This window comes from Pollicipes pollicipes, unplaced genomic scaffold (assembly GCF_011947565.3).
Source record: "Pollicipes pollicipes isolate AB1234 unplaced genomic scaffold, Ppol_2.1 Scaffold_5724;HRSCAF=6776_pilon_pilon_pilon, whole genome shotgun sequence".
Classification (NCBI taxonomy): Eukaryota; Metazoa; Arthropoda; class Thecostraca; order Pollicipedomorpha; family Pollicipedidae; genus Pollicipes; species Pollicipes pollicipes.
Genome location: NW_023596746.1, coordinates 38822579 through 38843827, shown reverse-complemented (window position 1 = coordinate 38843827; position 21249 = coordinate 38822579). Strand labels below are relative to the sequence as shown.

The window sequence follows — 21249 nt, the reverse complement described above, 5'->3', positions numbered from 1 at the left end:
GTGCTGGTCGTGTTTGATTATGCAAGCCATGGCCATGAACTCACTTGCCATAACTGGTATATGTGATACGACATAGTGATGTGCATTGAATGAAGCCTTGTTTCTTCATTGTTTAAGAATCTGATGTCCTGATGATGTTACCCAATTGTGGTGACATGTTCATTTATTGATATGTAAATGATGGTGGTTGCTGTCCTGGCCATTAAGTTTCTACTCCTACTGATATATACATGCATCCACTAATACATGTGTGAATGTGCACATGCACAACACATGCACAAACACATGCTGTGTTAAATGTGATACTTCATTGCAGTCTGCACTAGATACCCCAAAAGCTGTTGTAGTTTAGCCCATCTGATTTTCTGCATTACCAGGCTGGGAGCCTGTACATCCATCATGTTCACCATCAGAGCAAAGTCAAAGAATGGCGAAGATCCTGTCACTTTGATTCGACCATCGGAGCTGCCGATCTACGAGGACCAGGAACCTGCAGACGAGTACGCACTTTTTGTTTTGTCATGAAAGTCTTGCGCTGATAAATTAAGTCCCAATGATGTTCTTTGTGGCTAAGCATGTGCATCTATTGAGATTCATGAATATTCCTATTACAGGGTGTCTGAACAAGGATTGCAATGTATCATCAAGAACAACTTGGAACGTGCCACGCAACACAAATTTGTGTTGCATGACCATTTTATTAACGAGCTGACAAAGCTATGTTAGAACGTATTTGTCCTGCTAAGGGAAAATAAAGCATTATAGCTACGATATCTTGTCCAGCTTCATTAAGCACATACTAAACCAATACTTGTTTTGCATTTAATGTTTGTTGGGACTTCATGCCATTGATGGTGTTCACGGAAACAAGCTGCAGTTGTGATGGTGACCAAGCGCCGCGCAGCCGCCGTCCTCACCGGCGCTCGCCCGCGGCCGTGCCGCCAGATATGAGTACCACCAGCGTCCCACCGGACTCCTGGAGCAGTCGGTGGGCGATCTGCGGCGAGCCCTGTCCGGCTTCGTCTCGCAGTATTCCGACACGTACGACTACGCGAAACACGTCTACGAAACGGGGAAGGCCCACAGCGCAGGTATCCTTCCAGCCATTGTCCCCTGCCAGTTTTGAATGTTTCTTCTATGTGTGTATTGCTGTGGCATGTAAGTTTGTGAGACTTTCCTATCTTGTCGAAATTTTACTTCTTTTAGGTTTATGGCCGTTGGTGACTCTCGGAAGGGTGCCTCAGTCGCGCCATGTGTTGTATGCTTATTTTCAAAATCCGCTTTGGAGTTTTGCCGTTGTAAAGTAAGGTAATCACCAATCGGCGCACACCAGTTTATATTTACGCCTGGAACGATCCTGTCTTTTATTCAAACCGATACAATGATGCTCTTCTTCGTATGCAGTAAAAGCCACCGATCAGGATAACGAGATGAAATTTAAGACAGCACCTCGTCATGTCGTTCTGCTTTTGCTCACTGTCACGTGGCCAGATACAGTCCGCAGCCGCTGCGGTTTGATCCATTTCCAAAGATTGCCATAAGTTGGGGTCATGACGCAGTCTTGAACGATTACGATTAAATGACGTCCTAGAAATGCCTTTGCTGTTCATGGGAATCCTACACGCATCGCCACACCGACGTCCGTTATTGTATTTTTCCTCAACCTTTTTTTTCTCGGGTACATGGAAGACCCATATTTTTCTATCTTGTCTTTCATTTCATATTATTTTCACTGAACTGAAAATGGAGATTTCGCGTCATGGTTGTTTTATCTGGCTTTTCACAATTAAAAGGAGCAAAAGTATACGAAATAATATGAAACGGCAAATTTTCCGATTGATTGCAACAACGCAGCTCCATTCAGCTGTTTAAACTCTTGCACTATCACATGTAGACAGCCGCAGCGCCGAGTTTTTAAGAGTGGCTGCCAACCGTCACAGAATAGATGACATTGATCTCGTACGGCGTGTTCGGAATGTTGGCGTGCCGACCCCGTCCCTCCCCACCAGCTGAGTGTGTGGTCGCCTGCTGTCGCGCGCATCTGACTGCTCTTGTGCGCTGCCACGCGGCAGGCACGCTGGACTACCTGCAGGACGAGACGAACCTGGTGCCGCGCGCCACCGCCATCACCGTCGGCGGCCTCACCGGCCTGCTCGTGGCCGCCCTGCGCCGACGCGGCCTCTTCAAGCGGCTCATGTACACGGGCGTCGGGCTGGCCGGTCAGTGGCGCCGCCGCCCTCGGCGAATACAGGCCGGCCGCTGGAGCGGAGGCGAATGCAGGCTGGCCGCTTGGGCGGAGGCGAATACAGGCCGGCCGCTGGGGCGGAGGCGAATGCAGGCCGGCCGCTGGGGCGGAGGCAAATATTGGCCGGCCGCTGGGGCGGAGGCGAATGCAAGCTGGCCGCTGGGGCGGAGGCAAATACTGGCCGGCCGTTGGGGTGGAGGCGAATGCAGGCTGGCCGCTGGGGCGGAGGCGAATACTGGCCGGCCGCTGGGGCGGAGGCGAATGCAGGCCGGCCGCTGGGGCGGAAGCAAATACTGGCCGGCCGTTGGGGTGGAGGCGAATGCAGGCTGGCCGCTGGGGCGGAGGCGAATACTGGCCGGCCGCTGGGGCGGAGGCGAATGCAGGCCGGCCGCTGGGGCGGAAGCAAATACTGGCCGGCCGCTGGGACGGAGGCGAATGCAGGCTGGCCGCTGGGACGGAGGCGAATACTGGCCGGCCGTTGGGGCGGAGGCGAATGCAGGCTGGCCGCTGGGGCGGAGGCAAATACTGGCCGGCCGCTGGAACGGGGTATTCGGTTGGGGGACGGGTCGGTTCGGCGAGAATGTTGAGATGGCGTCACTGGTCAGTAGACAGAGCGGAGGTGTTCGGTTGAAGGGACGGGTCGGTTTGTAGAGAACGCTCAGATGGCGTGACTGGTCAGTAGACAGAGCGGAGGTGTTCGGTTAAAGGGACGGGTCGGTTTGGAGAGAACGCTCAGGTGGCGTGACTGGTCAGTAGACAGAGCAGAGGTGTTCGGTTGAAGGGACGGGTCGGTTTGGAGAGAACGCTCAGATGGCGTGACTGGTCAGTAGACAGAGCGGCGGTGTTCTGTTGGGGGGGGAACGAGTCTGTGAATGGAGGACGTCCATAAGGTGCTGTGACTGGTCGGTAGATAGAGCGGAAGCGTTCGTTTAGGGGACTGGTCGGTACGAGGAGGACGCTGGGGAGGCGCTGGGATTGGCCAGTGGATTCGAGCGTTATCGGTTTCGGTCGGCGATAGAGAGGAGGCTGTCGAGGGAGGGGGGGGGGGGGGCGGGGGGAAGGGGACGTCGGAAGGCTTTCTGTGCGGGAAGCCTCTGTAAATGGCGCCGGTTTGGAGCAGGCTCGTCTTGCATCGGGATTGCCCCGACTTTCGGTGTCAAGTTCTCTGCCCTGTCGTTCTTTTAAGGATAAACGCGGAAGTGAAGACGTGATGGTATTGAATTTGAATACAGCAGTGAAGCTTGTCCCGATTTTTTCCTAGGTTCATGCCAAATCAGACAGCGAACATGTCCTTTCAAACGTAGGTCAGATATTCTTCCGGAGAGTCCATTCCAGATCGGACAGAGAACACTACCTTCTTAATCGAAGGCTACAGTGTAATTCTGGGCTATGCGCGGAAAGGGCTCTGTCAGTACATGGCCTTCACCACATCAGAACCTGCCGAGGTCCCCAGACCCGCCGAGTGAGTTGGTGGCCGGACTCGACGCTGCACCGGCCCCAGCAGGGACGGATCCCAGGCCAGACCCAGCGTTAGTCCCCACCCCAGGCCAGACCCAGCGCTGGCTTCCTCTCCAGGCCAGAGCCAGCGTTAGCCTCTACCGCAGCATGTCGTAAGTGGCACCGCGTCAATGGAGAAATTCTTCATTTCCCGCCCGATTTTCACCTGTTCAGACACCGGAACGGGCTCCGCTTTAGAAAACCTTTGAATGAAATACGTTGGGACCTAAATGTCAACAACTATCCTGCCAAAAAAACTAGCATTGGCATACAGGATTTGACGGCGACAGGAGCTGTAATTGCGCAACTAAATGGTCACTGTGAAATTGTCGGCTTAGTGTAAGTGGCGAGTGGGTGCCTACCGTGGTATGAATGTTAGCCCGTGAACACTAACAGTGTCGTTAGAATGTCTTCAGCGGCTTGGGACCGGATGGTTGATTTACAACTGCACGCACACATCCGGTAGTGAGTGAATGACATTGAATCAAGACTGACTGAAGGGCCGAATGAAGTAGTCAGTAAGATTGTGCCTGCGTCGCTTGGAGGCACGCTAACAATGGATCCCAAGGGATCGCCTTGCCGATGCCAAGCAAGGTGGGGCTCATGTTTGTTTCCATTTTTGTGACCAGAGCGTGTGATCAGTGTCATCAGCTCCTGGATTTGGTGGCCGGGCCCACATGAACGTCTCTGCCCGTTTATGTGACCAGAGCGTGCGATCAGTGTCACTAGCTCTTTGGCTTGGTGGCTGAGCCCCCATGAATGTCTCCGCCCGTTTATGTGACCAGATCGTGTGATCAGTGTCATCAGCTCCTTGACTTGGTGACCGGGCCCACATGAACGTGTCCGCGTGCACACTGACGCTCGCTTCACTTGCCACCAGTGCCGACGAGCATTTGCTACCCGCAGCAGGCCGCGGCGTACGGCCACTGGGGCTTCAACGAGTCACGCAAGTACGGCGTGATCGCCTACAACTTCCTAGTCGGAGGTAACTGTCCCCGGTCACTGTTGCCTCTGCTGCCGTAGCGGGTCTTATCTGTTGGGCAGCAGTCGGAGACGCGGCGCCGCATTGTGGTAGTTTTTAGGAGGGTTGGTCGGAGTTGCGCATCTGTGGTCCCACACTGGGATCAAAGCATTGCGTTGCGTATCACCTACTCGCATGTGGTCGGCTTTTTAACATGCTTAATGTGCGTATGGTTTGGGGCTGGGGTTTCCCGTATGGTGTGGGGCTGGGATTTCCCGTACAGTTTGGGGCTGGGATTTCCCGTATGGTGTGGGGCTGGGACTTCCCGTATGGTGTGGGGCTGGGATTTCCCGTATGGTGTGGGGCTGGGATTTCCCGTGTGGTGTGGGGCTGGGATTTCCCGTATGGTGTGGGGCTGGGATTTCCCGTATGGTGTGGGGCTGGGATTTCCCGTATGGTGTGGGGTGGGATTTCCCGTATGGTGTGGGGCTGGGATTTCCCGCCCCTGGCCAAATGTCCCCTCACTCAACAGATATCCCCCCTCCCCACTCACAAAGCTCCAGACCTGTTCTTGCCCAGTCATATTTATAAACTTGGGGCGAAAATACGTATTTTAAAACGTGCAAGATTCAGCGATAAAAAACATCCCTCACACCTTACAATGAACTTGTGCAAAATTTGAAGTAAATATGACAAGCGTGTGCATGCGCTCCCCAATGAACGGCTGCTGCTTGCTCTAGACGTTACGGTGTACTGTGACGCGGCGCTGCTGCAGTCGGTGCCTAACGGCAGGCAAAATCCACCGCGAGAGGGGGCGATGATAACGGTGCAGTAGGCAGTGGCGAATCTCGGAAATCACCATAGAGAGCGCATCCAAAGCCATGTATGCGGCTAACGCGCTCCCTGGGACCGCCAGCTAACCTTACTATGGAATTTATTAACATGATATTTCGGCGATGTCATTTTTAGAGCCCTCATTTGGGCTATGCCTGCAAAAGGCGATCTTCTGAACAGGGATGTTTCACCTCCAGCGGGTGTCCTTGACCTCGCGTTTCCAACGAAATCCACCACGGACTGTCGAGTTCCATTAACTATGTTCCCTTGCACTGACCTAACAATGTGGAGACCCACTCGCGATGATGCAGGCATCCTTCAAAGAACCATTCAGTCAGAATTTCATGTTATAACAATCCATATAATGTATCTGATGGTTTCATATCATCGTGACCTCTCTGACATTCTGTCCTCATCAAACAAGAGTCTCTGCAGTGGGTGACATTTTTTTGTACGAACTCAACCTGAATGGAATCTTGATTTAAGCACTGAGTTGCATTTCAAGGTAAGTGGATTTGATAAACATGGTCTGAATTGTCAAACTTATGAAATAACATATCGCCACCACGCCATCGCGACGTCGCGGCATCGAAGCCCCAAACAAGTTTGTCTGAAAGGAAGCTCCTTCAACGATGGGCCTGCTAGTGCGTGCTGCCTGACACTAAAAGATGAGAGCGCGCAGTTGTTCCCCGGAACTGTGAGACGTCCGGGACGAATTTCACGCATCGTCCGATAACCTGGGAGTGGCATGGTGAGCCAGACAGGTCCAGGAGCTGCTCTCGAGCGGTTTAGCGCAGTCTGGCGTGCGCCCGTCATTGGTGGCTCAGCAATCTGTACTGGCCCCGTGATCATGACAGGGCAGAACCTCGCCTCCCAGTTCAGCTCCCAGCACCGAAGACGTCACGGGGGGCTTAGTGGTATCTACTGTCCCCATGATCGTTTCAGGGCAAAACCTCGCCTCCCAACACCGGCGACACGGCTGTGGCGCCAGCCTGCGTTCCTCGCAGCGAGACCTCTGTGCGCTGCCGTCTTCCTCACCAACCCCGTTTTGCCAGAAATCGTTGCCAGGGGCACGCTGTGGGGGGTGTACGGAGTACGCGTTGTTTTACTCTCCATGGATCACATCTTGAGCCGATTTTAGCTGCAACCTGAGAAGCTCCGTGGCATTAACAGTAGCAGCGGTGAACTTGCAACGCGCCATCATGCCAGCCAAAGTAGCCAGCTGTTCAGCTCACCGCCTGGGTCCCGCGTACCTTGCGCAGCATAAAGTGGAAGGATCTAGTGCTAGTGTTAGCCTAGTGTTAGTGTTATGCTATCGCTAGTCAGCAGAAGCGGCTGACGGGCCTAGTCTGTTTTTCTGTTTCGTTGATGCCGGCACTGCTCCGGCCGCCACGGCCTGACAGTAGCATCCCGATTAGACTGCTGACGTCACTGACAGGAACGCCGTAACATCCTGCGTGTTCGCTTGTCTCGACGGCGCTGATCCATAGATTTCGCGCTGGCCGGGTCGTGATAAATGTGGCCATGTTTCTCGTTTCTATCTTTAGACGTAAGTCGAGTCTCGAATTAGCACTCAATTGAGACCGTGAATTAGCACTCATTTGAGGCCGTACACAGACTGAGATCCTGCTTTCCGCAGAGGCTCGTTGCCTTCGGCTGTGACATTCAAGCACGTTGTAACGCTTGTGATAATGTGACATCGTTCATGACTTGCCTACATGGATGAATATCACATGGCACTGCCAGTGGGCATTTCAAGAAAATCGCACGTTTCGAGTGGGCATCCAATATTCGTTTGGCGTCAAGAAATTCACCCGAAAGCTGGACACATGGTAATTCCAGCGATTTATTTCACAGAACATTTTGGGAGTATTGGCCTTAAATGGCTTTAGTGCAGCAATCCCTTCCCTTGCCATTTGCAGTGTGTTGTTTGCGAAATGGTCGTAATGACGCTTGTAACTTCCCCACTTTTGATGCATAATTAGGGCCAAGACCTCACGCAACAGCATCTATTTAAACCGCAATGTCCGTTTTGCATGAAGGGCATTTGAGCTTCGATCACGTCGTTCCTAATCTTCCTGTAGGGCTCTAGTGGAGTAGTTGCCACCGTTGTATTCGGCTCCAGCTTCATGCCTTATATTTCACAGTCACCTATCGGGCGCACGAATGCCATCTTTCTTCAGAAAACTACCACGTGACATAAGTTTAATGGTTACCTGCCGGCAGTCTTGGCCGTACTGTAGAGACAGAGATCACCTTTTACCATGACCGGACCGCATGCGCCGCTGCCTTCTTTCCAATACTTTAGTACCTATAGACTCTAACTAGGGCCAACACATTTATGGTACGCCGGTTGTCTCTGTCGGAGACGGTACACAGTCATGACCAGCCAAAGCGGGCTGCCTCCGCTTGCCCCAGACGAGTGTGGCTGAAGGGTCCAAACAGGTGCCAGAGACCCGCGGCAAGGTCGGTGCCAGAGCCCCGCGGCAAGGTCGGTGCCAGAGCCCCGCGGCAAGGTCGGTGCCAGAGCCCCGCGGCAAGGTCGGTGCCAGAGCCCCGCGGCAAGGTCGGTGCCAGAGTTCCGCGGCAAGGTCGGTGCCAGAGCCCCGCGGCAAGGTCGGTGCCAGAGCCCCGCAGCAAGGTCGGTGCCAGAGTCCCGCGGCAAGGTCGGTGCCAGAGCCCTGCGGCAAGGTCGGTGCCAGAGCCCCGCGGCAAGGTCGGTGCCAGAGTCCTGCGGCAAGGTCGGTGTCAGACCCCTGCGGCAAGGTCGGTGCCAGAGCCCCGCGGCAAGGTCGGTGCCAGAGCCCCGCGGCAAGGTCGGTGCCAGAGTCCCGCGGCAAGGTCGGTGCCAGAGCCCCGCGGCAAGGTCGGTGCCAGAGCCCCGCGGCAAGGTCGGTGCCAGAGTCCCGCGGCAAGGTCGGTGCCAGAGCCCCGCGGCAAGGTCGGTGCCAGAGCCCCGCGGCAAGGTCGGTGCCAGAGTCCCGCGGCAAGGTCGGTGCCAGAGCCCCGCGGCAAGGTCGGTGCCAGAGCCCCGCGGCAAGGTCGGTGCCAGAGCCCCGCGGCAAGGCCGGTGTCAGACCCCCGCGGCAAGGCCGGTGCCAGACCCCCGTGGCAAAGGTCGGGCTCACTGCCCGTCTCTTTGGTTTGCTGTTTGATCTGGATAAGAGCCCTTTGCACCAGCAATGGCCACTTCAGGGCCACAGGATAGCAGAGAGAGGTGAGTGGCTGAGGCGATGTTGCAGCTACCTGTGAGACCTCTACTACCGGGCGTCACCCACAACGGGAGCGAACCGCCTCGCTGCTTGTGCGGAGGCTTGGGCGCGTCTGCCCCCTGGTTGACTGGGAAGCCGGCTGGCGACGGAGGGTCGCAGCTTGCGCCGGGGAGGCGGCGTGGCGCGAGGAGTCAGCAATGAACGCTGCGCGAGCAACGGAGTGTGGACGACTGCCTGTTGTGGTGTGCATCTCATTTGAGGGGTCATTGCTACACCTGCACGGGACCGATTACGAGAAACGAACGCTGGAGAAGTGTATTTCGCATGCAGTTCGCGTTCGTAATGTCTTGCGGAATGGAGTGCGTGATGGGGCGAGGAGACCCGACAGGTCTTGATCAGCTGTTATGGTTCAGGGGTTTCTGGCAAACGCAACAGAAATCTAGCACCCGGGTACGGCGGGAGACCATTGCATTGAACCTTGATTCAGGGGTATCTATTTGCATTTTTTGGAAGGGTCCTACCCGCCCGGGCCGAAATGTTGAGTTCCCCCTCCCTACTGTTAACTTGGCCTCCAATATCTTTTAAGATATCGTAACGAATTATTACAAAATTAGGGATGCTGCCTGTTGCACAAATCCTCTTTGAGCATTAATTGCTGGCGATGAGAGTACGATGCTATTTCAATAAAGGACCGTGTCGGTGATGATACACAATAAATAACAAACAAAAATATAATTCATGACAAATAGTGGGCTAAATCCGTTGAAAACGTACCGTTGGGGAACTAGGTCGTCGGGTCCCCGGCTCGGCGCTCCCCATCACAACAGCTGATGTCCCTGCCTCGGTTGTAGCTGTTGCAACAGGACTGTTGTTTGGAGGCAGCCGATGATGATGCCTGGGATGTCGGGCATCACAAGTTTAGCATGACGGTGAAAGGTGCAGAGCGTAGGAAATCAAATGCGTGACAAACTTCGGCGAGTCCTGAGCTCATGTAGTTCCGTATATTCCGGCCACCCTTAACGAGGCTTGATAACTGATGCACCAACAGTCGGTGCCGGCACTTTCGTCGTGCTGGTCGCTGATTTTTTGCCCGGCGCGCGGCGTCTACTTCGGTGGTGAGTCAAGTGCCGTCCGCTATTTGTCTTGCTCTTAAATCGATGGCAGCGTATGTCCAAGTGACATTAGGATCAGAGGACTCCCGGTGTTCACCGAGTGGTAAGCACACCTCGATAGATCACTCTCGTCGCGTACTTCTGTCTTGTCTTAAACCAAGCAATATTGCAGGATTGAAAATAAGTCTCTTATCATGAGGCCCCGCCACGGACTTTCTCGTGTCCGGGAAATACAATCTTGTGTGCTGGAGACGGTACTTTCCACGTGCATCGAAATTCACGCAGTTTTGCCTTCCGTCCTGAGCCAACTAGTTATCAGACGAGGTGTGAATCAACCAATGTCCTAAAGGCACCACGCGGCCCAGCCATGTCTGACGACGTAGAAGGGCATCTCACAGCCTTTCAGACCCTGCCAAAAATAACCTACATTTTGACCAGCCTCGATTGCGTGACGCTAATCCAGCCTCCTTCCGCACCGGTTCAGTAGAGCAGCTGACACGTTGGAGCCGCTGCGTGCGTTCTTATCTTCTGCACAGATCTTGCGTCGCGCCACCTGCCGGCCGGTTCGCGACTCAGCCTGACGCCTGCCCTGGTCCTCAGCCCGGCCGGACGAGACCGCCGCGCCGAGCGCGCCGCCCAAGCCGGCACCGAGCGCGCCGCCTAAGCCGGCGCCTCCCGCCGAAAGGCCGGGTCCTGCGGCGACGCCGGAGGTGCCAGCGCCGACCCCGACTCCGGCCCCCAAGCCGACCAAGGTCAGACCCGGGCGGCCGTGCTGACGCATGACGGCCCAGCGTCGGCGCCACAGAGGCTCCCTCGCGGAGACCTGGCGCAGACGCAGGCGCCGCCGGCACAGCAGGCTGGGGTCGGCTGTCACGACCGCGCAATTTGGCGCGCGGTTGTCTCATGCCCTGCTCGTCGGGCGGGGCTCGGTAGTCGATGCTCGCATACAGTGAACAGGGCGCGGCATGGCTCGTTCAAGCTCCAGCGCGTCGTCCGAATGTAGCGGCGTCCCAGAAGGTGCGGCCGCGACACAGCTCGGCTGCGTGGCTTGCAGTGGGTCCGGTGCGGCTGTGGGCGTCCAGGCCGCCGAGTGCGTGACGGCCGGGGTCGGGCCGTGGCCAGCAGGGACGCCGTGACCGGAGCGTGCTCGCCTCCGCCGGCAGGTCATCGCGCCCGTGGTGGACGACCCGGGCCAGGCGAACCCCGAGGACGCTGACCTCTACACAACGCGGTCGAGCTGATGGGCCCGGCTGTCCGCCGGCGGTGCGGCGCCACGACACGTGACGCGACCGGAGACTGTGACTGGGCTGGCTAGCCGCGCCGCCGCCCGAGTAGGCACACAGCCGTGTCTAGCATGTTAATAAAAATACAGGTTTATTAAGAGCCGAAGGTAGAGTACGGATGTAGTTGAAGGTTCAGAGCACTGCAGCAACAAGCCCATATAGTGTGATCTCGATCGCACATTCGTAACAATGGGTCACTAAACGTGAGTAATCTGGTACAACGGACGAGCCGAACTAGCGCGAGCTCGCGCCCGCTATTGTACGAAAATAGACACTGCCTCGCGCGTATTCTGGCACTTGATGAGGAGAACGGTGCCGCCCAGCCCGCTGACTAGGCCGCCGTCGCTGTGCGTCCCTCGGCCCCCTCGGTCCGCGCGACACTGTTACCCCACGTCCATCGTCACTGGAATGCATCCGCACGAGGCGCGACCACCATCCCTGCTGAGTCGCCCGGCCGGCGGCCGGCCGCCTAGCTGAAGATGTCGAAGAAGGGGAACGATGCCTTCTCGGGCTGCATGAGGTCGGCCAAGAAGCAAACGGTGCCGGCCAGACCCTCGAACAGCGAGTACGGGCAGTCTGGCTGGCGCGAGTGCCGGTGGAACTGCTCGGTGAAGATGAAGGAGGCGAACTGCTGGGCGCGGTGCAGGTGCCGCTGGTCGCCCGTCAGCCGGTACAGCAGCAGGAACACGTAGCCGCTGCCCGACACGCCGTGGCAGATGCCTGGCCGAGAGGCAGACACGCCGCAGTCAGTGACCAGCACCCCGTCATCCCTTCGGCGGCTGCGTGATCGGATGTGACAGTTGCTACCCAGTGGGCACCGATACCGGAAACCGCCGCCAGAGCGATACCCAGCGTAACGGCATTACCGCTTAAACCACGGCGGTCTCTGACAGCCTCCGACGCTAATGACGCGCCAAGATCACAACTCCACGCCGACAGCCTGTACATGACTCATCCACAACGGCCTGATTCGTCTTTTCAGGTGGTGAGTCATCTCGGCACAGACGCGCTCGGACTGATGCGAGGGCGGGCCATGTCCCCGTCGGCGGCCGGCCCGTCCGCGTTGACGCGCTGGTGCTGCCGACTGTCGTTGTTTACACTCGGACTCGGAAAACTCGCGGCAGTCACCCGGCTGACAGGGACCCGCCCCTCCCCTCCCTTCCCCGCCCCGCGCCGAAGACCGGTGCGGTCTGGTGACAGTCACACACGGACTAGGCTGGGCTCATCGTGAACCCTGCTCTTGCAACGTCACGGCCGTTCCACGTCAGCGATCTGGCGAATGCATAACGAAGCGGTGGCAATGCCGGCCGCTGGGTGTTTACCGGCGCGCGTAACTGGCCACGATCTGGTCAACACTGGCGGAACTGGAAGCATCCAGCGTTCGGCATTTAATTAAGGTACTCCTATGACGCGTCAGAACCCTTTCACCGCCGTGTTTGTACTGTTTCACCGCTCGCTCGGGCCCCTACCTGCTACAACTGCCTGATAAATGACAGTTCCAATATCCGACAGTTTGCAAGTTATCTGGCACACAAAAAGCTGGGGGGTGACCCGCTCCTTACCGGGTCCTTTCCGCAGAAGTCCCTTCTGCCATGTGATCTCTCCACACTTGAGGCATGCGTGCAGGTACTTGTCCTCCTTGAACACCAGGTATGCTTTGGCAAGCATGTACACCACACCTGAAAAACACAGGTAGGTTTGCATAGTATGCACCGCTCATCGCGGAAGACATCCATGAAAACAAAACAACAAACTGCTATGATTGACTTCTACCGTCACATGCGCACTTGCCGAACTATCCACGGCAACGAGCGCACGGAACCAGCAGAAAGCAAACATATGACTGAAGCATCAGGCGACCACATCCCAGACTACTCACAATCCACATTTACATATATGCTTGAAGTGGCCCATCATTTACAGAACCCCACGAACGTTCCGAATGTTCGATAAGAAACACAAGACAACAACGAGCGGTGGCAATGGCCCATCTGCCCATCTGACACCGCACGGGCGCTACGCAACATCTGTAGAACATTCCCAGACAGTGACCCTCTCTCTGCGACACCAGAAGATGATGCTCAGACACTTGTCCACTGCTCCACGGGACCAGCAGGCCAGCCTACAACGCTAGGCTGGCTTTCCAAGACACCAGTGGCGGGCCCCGTGACACTGACCTGGTGATCGGCGACACCAGTTGGACGAGCCGTGGGCTCACCTGGTGCTGCACACCAGACGGTGACACTGACCTGGCGCTCCGTGACACCAGCGGACGGGACAATGACACTGAACTGGCGCTCCGTGACACCAGCAGACGGGAGTGACACTCACTGGCGCTCCATGACACCAGCGGACGAGAGTGACACTGAGCTGGCGCTCCAAGACAACAGTGGGCGGGACAGTGACAACAGCAAAAAAGGACAGTTGACACCAGTAGACGAGACAGCGACATGGGCAGAACGAACAATGGCACCCGTGGATGGGACAGCAGCACTGACCTGGCGCTCCATGACACCAGTGGATGAGCTCCTCGGGCTCTGGTCGCCGGCCGCCCAGTTCGTCCATGGCGCATGGGTAGTTGCCGTTGGGCTGCTGCAGGCTGGTCAGGAAGTCGAGCGTCGTCTTGACGTCGCGCGACACGTCCGGCCGCGACAGCAGGTAGTCTGGGACCGACATCAGCATCTGCAGGATGGCGCTGATGCCGTGCGCCGCGCCTGAGAAATGGCGCACAGTTCGGTCACCAGGCGAAACCGTAGCGGGCGTCCGGGCGAGCTCCGGTCCGGAATGTCAGTACCACGCTAGGGATTTGAGGACACAGAGTTCTCGTTTACCTGCTGGAGGAAATGACAGCTTCACGGGCCTCCTCAGTGCCAACTTACAATTGGGAAGCATAGTTATGACAGGTTGAGAACAAACACCTCATGAAGCGCGGTATCGGCATTGGGGCTTTACGACGCACTCAGCTGCTGCCGCTGTATGGCGTCGCCTGGCTCTTACAATGACAGCCAAAGCGGCCACCGCGGGAGATCGAACTCCGCATCTCTGGCTTCCTAGACGAGCAGCTTAAAGAGACTGTTCCACATTATAATAGGATTTTGAACTGAAATAGCCACCTTAAAAATCATTTTATGGAGCTCACAACCCTGCCCTTCTTGAGACACAACTTCCCCAGTTTCTAAGCTACACGCAGACTGTTGACTATTTTTTTACTGACTTGGGCAGATTATTTTGGGGAGGCTGGTCCAAGGTCACCCAGGTATCAATGACGCCAAAATAACGTCGTCCAAATCCCATCATTCCACTGGCTATATGGAGAACAAGCTCAAACGAAAAAAAAATTGTCAATTTGATCAAATTTGGCGTTCGTGAGCACAATTTCCAGATATAACGGCCGTCAATTGGCTCCCAATCAATGCCGTGTAAGTTACGATGACGTAATCAAACAACGCCGCATCGAGGAGCATATAAACTCAACAGAGAAATGGTGTTACCTAGGGCAGTCTTTTGCCGCTTAAAAGTGCACTTGGAGTTACAAGTGAGCTTAACTCATCATCCCCGATATTTGCTTCAATATCTTCAAGTGTGGAACATTCCCTTTGACCACCACACTACCGGTACCTGGTGCACGATAACCATTGATCTCCTAAAACACATCCGGTGTAATGCGCATTCAAAACCCCCTCCAGCGCATGACTGTCGCCACACTCGGGAGATCAGTGTGAGTGGACCGGCTCAGACTGACCTAGGTACTCGGTGTCGTAGTAGGCGTACATGAGCGGCACGGGCGACCGCTGACGAAGCGAATACTCGCGGCCTGACTGGATGATGGCGTCGCACAGCGAGAACATCCGCTCCTGAGGCAGGATCTGCGAGGCGCCGGGCCACAGAGCTCCTTAACTGATCAACCCAGAGCGAGCATCCGGGGACATGTGACAGCACGGTATCAATACATAAAATGTTACCAATGGTGCAATGTCAGCCAGCTTGTGTGGCATGTGAGCAGTGTGCCTGCCCTCAGTCAGATTAAAAATTCAAAAGCCTCCCGTCATCGTCCGCACACTTACGTCGACGCTGAGGGTCTTGCGGAGCCACAGGGCCCCACAGATGAAGCCTGCGCGCCCCACAAACAGCTCGTCGCCGCCGCAGCGCAGGAAGTGGATCGGCTGGCAGTGGGTGGCAGCTGCCGCATAAGACTGCAGGTACTTGTGACATAGCTCTTGGTCACCTGGTGACAAAGGCAGCATACCATCAAACAGCAATGCTAAGTGGTGCAGGTGATGCCCAGGTCATAACCTTGACACATGAGCATGCCTATTGCATGATGGAAGGCATCAGCATGTCAAAGGCATGTCAGTATGAACACGAGGGAAGGCATGACACACAGGCTCATTGAGCAACATTTGACACCACACTTTTGAATTATATTGAAAACAATGTGTCCAGAGTCCAGACCAGAATTGTGCACGTCACTGGGGCTTTACAACCCCCTCAGCTGCTGAGGCCATATGGCATTGCCTTCCCATTCCCAGATCAGTGGGTTGACTCAATTACTTCAACTTTCCCTCATAGTGTGGTGTCCAAATTTCCAAATATGTTGTTCAAAAAATTGAATACATGAAGCACATAAGATTCACACACCTGTCATGGAATTGAATTGCAAATTATGCATTTTTGAATAACTCACAATTTAAGCAATACATGTGCATAACATGTAAAAGCATGATCCTTCCGAAACTACAATAAGGTACAAGGCATGCAGCATTGGTTCCAATTATAATGAGAAGATGCATAAAATTATGGAAATTCAAAAGGAAAATAGACTGCTGTCTTGTATACATGTCTTTGATACCTGATGGAAACCATTTTTCTCCTCCACACTTAATTCCTTCTTTAACAAAGTAGGACTTCATGCCACATTAAGTTCACAAATGCATTCACAAGACAAGCCTACTTGTCACACAATGCATACATGTTACACACATATTTTGCTCCACCAAGGATATTTGCTCAACTATATCAAAACTCATCTATACCATCAGCCTATATGATTGAACATCTGTCATTAAATGTACCATAACCAAAACATCAAGAAGCATTATCAGTATGCAGCAGAACAGACCTTGTTTTATAAATTGTGATAAATTCAATAATATGAATAGCATCATTCCAGCCCTGACATCATACAATGGAATATGATGTACAGTAAAGTCTCAAATCTACTGCCTTAGTACCACCTATGAAAACAAAACTATGCATATCATGAGCACCTACTGATCAGCAGTGCAAAACATAAAAATGACAGCAAATTGTGATAGGAGCACATCTTTTGATAACAAAAAGATGAAGAGGACTTGCCAATTTAGGACTCAAGTTGAGAATACAAGTTAATTCACAGATATGCTTTGACTAATTACACAAGTGCTGATGTGTATTTGAACATATACAGTTACATACTTAATAACTCTGGTACTCTAGATGAACTGCTTGACTAGCACACTGTCTTTTGTTTTTTTTCTTGAGTTTATCTACTTTTTATCTTAAAGGTATACCTATAGGTGTTACTCAAAGATGTTGCCATAATACATCCTACATTTTCTACCTTTACTTGTTGTAGATTCATGCTCCTACCTTCAAATTTTAATAATTACGATCGTGAGCTCCCGAGCGCCGCACACACCCCACCACCTTGACTCCCCCGCCCTGTTTTTGCGTTACGTCGCGTAATTACAACATTCCTGTTTATCAAGAACCATAAAAAATTACGGGGCCAAGGTAACAATAAAAATGCAATGAAAAATCGTTTCTTATCACATCTGGGTATGTTTATGAAATGGACAGGCCAGAATAGTCCAGAATATAGCCTAAGCCAGCCTAACCTAACCTAACCTAGCCTAACCTGCCCTGCCCTAACCTAACCTAACCTAACCTAACCTAACCTAACCTAACCTAACCTAACCTAACCTAACCTAACCTAACCTAACCTAACCTAACCTAACCCCCCACCCTAACCCCTTGAAACCAGCAGACCATTGGCACCCATATCCCATGCCATATATATACATATACATGTACATATACATATACATATATATATATATATATATATATATATATATATATATATATATATATATAATGTACCATATCACAAGTTTTGTTTAGCCATCATATTCTCATTTTGCTTTTCATTCCCACCCAAAAACATCATATTCCTCCCACTGTGTCTACCAATCTACAAACAATATGGAAGACTGCTTGGATACACAAAAAGCATATTTCATTGGATACTTGTTACCTTGGCCTCATATATTTTTATGGTTCTTGATGCACAGAAATGTTGTGATTGCATGATGGCGCCAGGGTTGTGGTTGCTGCGTATTTGTGGCGCTTGGATGTTTGCTATGGTGAGGTGGCTATGGTGTGGGGCTAACGTGAGGTGGCAATGTGTACCCTGACCCTAATTCCTATTACAGGAGTCCTATTTTGAATAATCGTTACATTCCAATATTTCTCTGCCTCAGCATTTATGCTTGGCTAACTGGATGCCATAAATACTCAACCAGGAATTGTGACTGATCTGGTGCCAGGGCTCAGTTTTAAAAATGGAAGCATCTGTCTCACACCACATCAGTTGGCTCAAAAATCAGTGTAGCCCCTAAATAAGCCAACTTTGTCATGGCCTAGTGGCACAAGGCTGTAACAACCCTGAAAGGAATTTACATACAATGTGTATTTTCAGTCATCCCCATTGGGAAGAGCACATACATGAGCAATTATGATAGCATCACACCTCATGCACAACATTGGATAAAAATCTGATTTGATGATACTTACCCAGTGCTGCATATAGTGATGATGCCACAGCATATACCCCTGCATTACCAAGAAGAAACCCAGCCTTCATGGTGGGGTCAAACTGAACTTCTGGAGCCTGTGCATGCTGGAGAGCAATCTGCATCAAGCTCTGAGCATGTTTCAAATACTCTACCCTCTCAGCTGTGAAGTGAGGTGAGTGCGCCAGGTACCAAAACACATAAGAAATCCCTGACAAACCCACATAAAGGCCACCATCACAGTCCCGGAGGGTTACGGATTGCCGCGTCGTAATGATCTTGACAAACTCCTTTATACGAGGCTTCCAGTCGTATAGGATGACTTGCGTTCCATGATAATCAGAATACGCGTTGGGAAAATATCTCTTCGGCAGCTCATTCTCCTTATCCATCTTATCATTCGATTGTCAGATCCACGCACATGCACCGCGCCGCCCACACGCACAACCACAGCGCGCCGCCATGCAAGCACAGTCCGGATAGTACTGGTCAGAAAAATTATGTTAGAGTTGAATGGTTTTGCAGCGTGGATATTCCGGATGAAAACTGAAAGTTGAGATAGTTACGAGGATATGATTTTAACACCATGATCAAGAACGTATAAACATGCATTTTTAGAAGAATGATGTTTCCGAAGTGCAAGCGAAATACTGCATACCAGCGAAGAGTGACTCCAGATGACGACTCAATAAAACGTGCTGTTTTTCATTGGCATCCCTATTCTCCGTCGTAAAGATGGCGACTAGAGGTGCAAATATTCGAGAGGTGCCAAGCGGCTCCGGAATCCGACTGCACCGAAGCAAAGTTTAAAAAATAATGTTCAGCGCGTCAGAAATATGGTTTATGCACTATCTACTTACTTTTAATCACGGATATCTGGGACACCGGGCATTCTGCGTCTTACTAAAACTGGCACTTCGGGAATGGTGTGCAGAAGTCGCACCTTCAGCGGGCCTTTCCTACTTTCGGAACCCCGCCTCCCTCATGCATACCTACGCCGCTAAATAGATACCCCATGGCTGTTGCGGTTCACGGCTTTGGAACATTGTTATGTAGCTCACATGCTTTAGGACGAGCATCCATGCGCAATGTTCGAACTGTTGAAGGAGAGCACTCCGCTCTCGACGTTACGGAACTCGACTAATGCTCGCTTATAATCAAAACACGCTCTAGGTAGAGCGAGTGATGCTTGACATTACCAAAGCCACTGTCGCCCAGGTCCGACTCTGCTTGCAGCAGACAGCAGATACCGCGGGTGGGGGCAGGAGGGCCGTGCCTCCCCCCTGAAAGACCGTGAAACCATGGCTTGCCTTGCCTCTCCCCAGGAAAATGCGGCCGGGCGTATGCTGTTATGTGCATGCTGCGGCATGCTTCCAACAATTTATGACGTAAGTTTATCCGTTTTGATCCTGTTGGGCCAGTCGACTAGGTCAACAGTCATCGCGTACAGGCAGCTTACGATTGCGGCCGCGGGTCTAACGCGAGTAGTTCATTGCTGGTGGATGGTTACCCGTTATCACATTGATATTTCGAGAGGTGACTTAATCCGCAGTCATGTTGGCTGGGTTCCCCAGTTACCCGTTAGCTCCGTCATCACACCCCGCCTAGCTGTCACAGACTGTCCTGCTCCCCGCACTCAGCCGTCCGACGCGCGACAGCGACCTGAACCCAAGCCACCACCACGGGGCCGTGTCATACATATATAATAAAACCATGTCTGAGTCAGGATATGCGACCCACTAGGCGTTTTAAATGGCATTTCACAAGAACGCCTTGCCCCCCCCCCCCCTCCCTCCCCAGCGAAATCCGCCCCTGCCTGCGACAAACTGCCCTTGGTTTCCGTAAAGTCGTAGGGACTAGGAGTCTGGAGACGTTGGACCCCTCCCCACAGACACACCTAACATTGTTAGAAAGCACATCGATTTTTCCATGACCATCAGTTAAGTTATTGCTGATCTTTCACGAGACAGGGGAGGCCCATGGGCCCTTGCGTACACCCACCCATGCCCCAACACCGCAGCGACGCCAGCTTCAGGTCGCCCGTGGGTATCTAAACCATCAGCTCAACTCACGGGGTCATTCGGGACTTTCTCGCCTGATTGATGCCATGCGTCTTTCAGGTGCGGCAACAGCACAGAAATGTCTTGGGCCTCATTCCCTTTCGCTCCTGATGCAAACATTGGAACCACATAGATCTAACCAAGAGCAACAATTTGGATGGCGTTTTGACAACTTTTTTACGCAACGTAGCGTACAATGAGTATCCCGGCCGCGCCATGACTGAGCAGGTATCCGGGATCAAGGGCCGCTCGACAATCTCCGCGCACATGTGCCAGATAGAAGTGGCAAGGGGATGTGCCGGCCGATACACGTGATAGCCAGCTGGGCTTTCGTCGGACATGGAATCCATTTACCACGATGTATTTTGAAAAGCTGTGAAGTGCACCCTGCTCGTCTGAGACAAACACATAACGCACAGGATACGTGGAAAAGTACGGCAGATATCATGTCAGCTGGTACAATTCAATGTTCTGGCGACAAAACCACGTCCACCATCTGAATCATCTGCTGTCAATGCCGCGTGATTCCTTAAAGACGAAATGGACAGACACCAAATACCCGCACTAAGTTGTACATACATTTGTATTCTCATAAATATCAGTACAATTGGCAAAAATTACAAATATTGTTGAATATTACAACTGCATTTTTTAAAGAAAATAACAATATGTATAGAACAGTTTAGTATCTAGGTATGTAAAAAGAGAGTCCCAACGAGGTTTTCTATGGGTATGCAGTATGAACGCAACAACAGACGCCGGTGTCCAAGACGGGGCGCCCGAGGGGCGCGGATGTGGCAGCAGGGGGCCCGACAGCGTGGAGGTGCGTGTGCGCAGTTTAACAATCACCTGAGATAGAAGGTAGCTGAATCGTGGCGCCAGAGGGCCCGCTGAGGTAACGCCAAGTCTGGCGGTCGGGTGGGACAGGGAGGGAGCAGTGGACCGAGGCGCGCCCTGCTGCCACCCCGCGCCAAGCTAGCTACTCACAAGCATCCAAGCCAGCCAGCCGGCGCGCACGTCAGCGGGCCGTCACAACTACCAACTACTGCGGCCAGTTGAGTACACGCGCTCGCTCGCTCGCTCGCTCGCTTGCTCTCTCGCACACCAGGTACCGTTGACAATGGCCGCCGGGGGAGCTATCCCAGTCAGGATACAAATGCCCGTAACAAGTACGACTCGGCCTAGGGCGACAAGTCATAGCTTTGTACTGAA

The 21249-nt window shown here is 53.1% G+C and overlaps 2 protein-coding genes and 1 long non-coding RNA gene across 3 annotated transcripts; 2 read left to right on the top strand and 1 right to left on the bottom strand.

Annotated features, from left to right (window-relative positions):
• The first annotated feature begins 399 nt into the window (after positions 1–399).
• LOC119103019 (MICOS complex subunit MIC27) lies at positions 400–4765 on the top strand. Its single transcript, XM_037226470.1, has 4 exons — positions 400–500; positions 946–1091; positions 2073–2219; positions 4623–4765. The coding sequence occupies exons 1-4, from the start codon at positions 400–402 to the stop codon at positions 4763–4765; spliced, it is 537 nt and encodes a 178-aa protein (XP_037082365.1).
• Positions 4766–10571: 5806 nt separating this feature from the next.
• On the top strand, positions 10572–11242 carry LOC119102553 (uncharacterized). The gene is made up of 2 exons (XR_005094708.1): positions 10572–10613; positions 11025–11242. It is a non-coding gene; the product is annotated as an uncharacterized LOC119102553 (long non-coding RNA).
• On the bottom strand, positions 11212–18608 carry LOC119102552 (lanC-like protein 3). The gene is made up of 6 exons (XM_037225941.1): positions 17979–18608; positions 15209–15369; positions 14887–15010; positions 13643–13858; positions 12707–12823; positions 11212–11864 (listed from the first exon to the last, which is right to left on the bottom strand). Exons 1-6 carry the CDS (start codon positions 18367–18369, stop codon positions 11614–11616), a joined length of 1260 nt encoding a protein of 419 aa, XP_037081836.1. The 5' UTR covers positions 18370–18608; the 3' UTR covers positions 11212–11613.
• Between the last annotated feature and the right edge of the window lie 2641 nt (positions 18609–21249).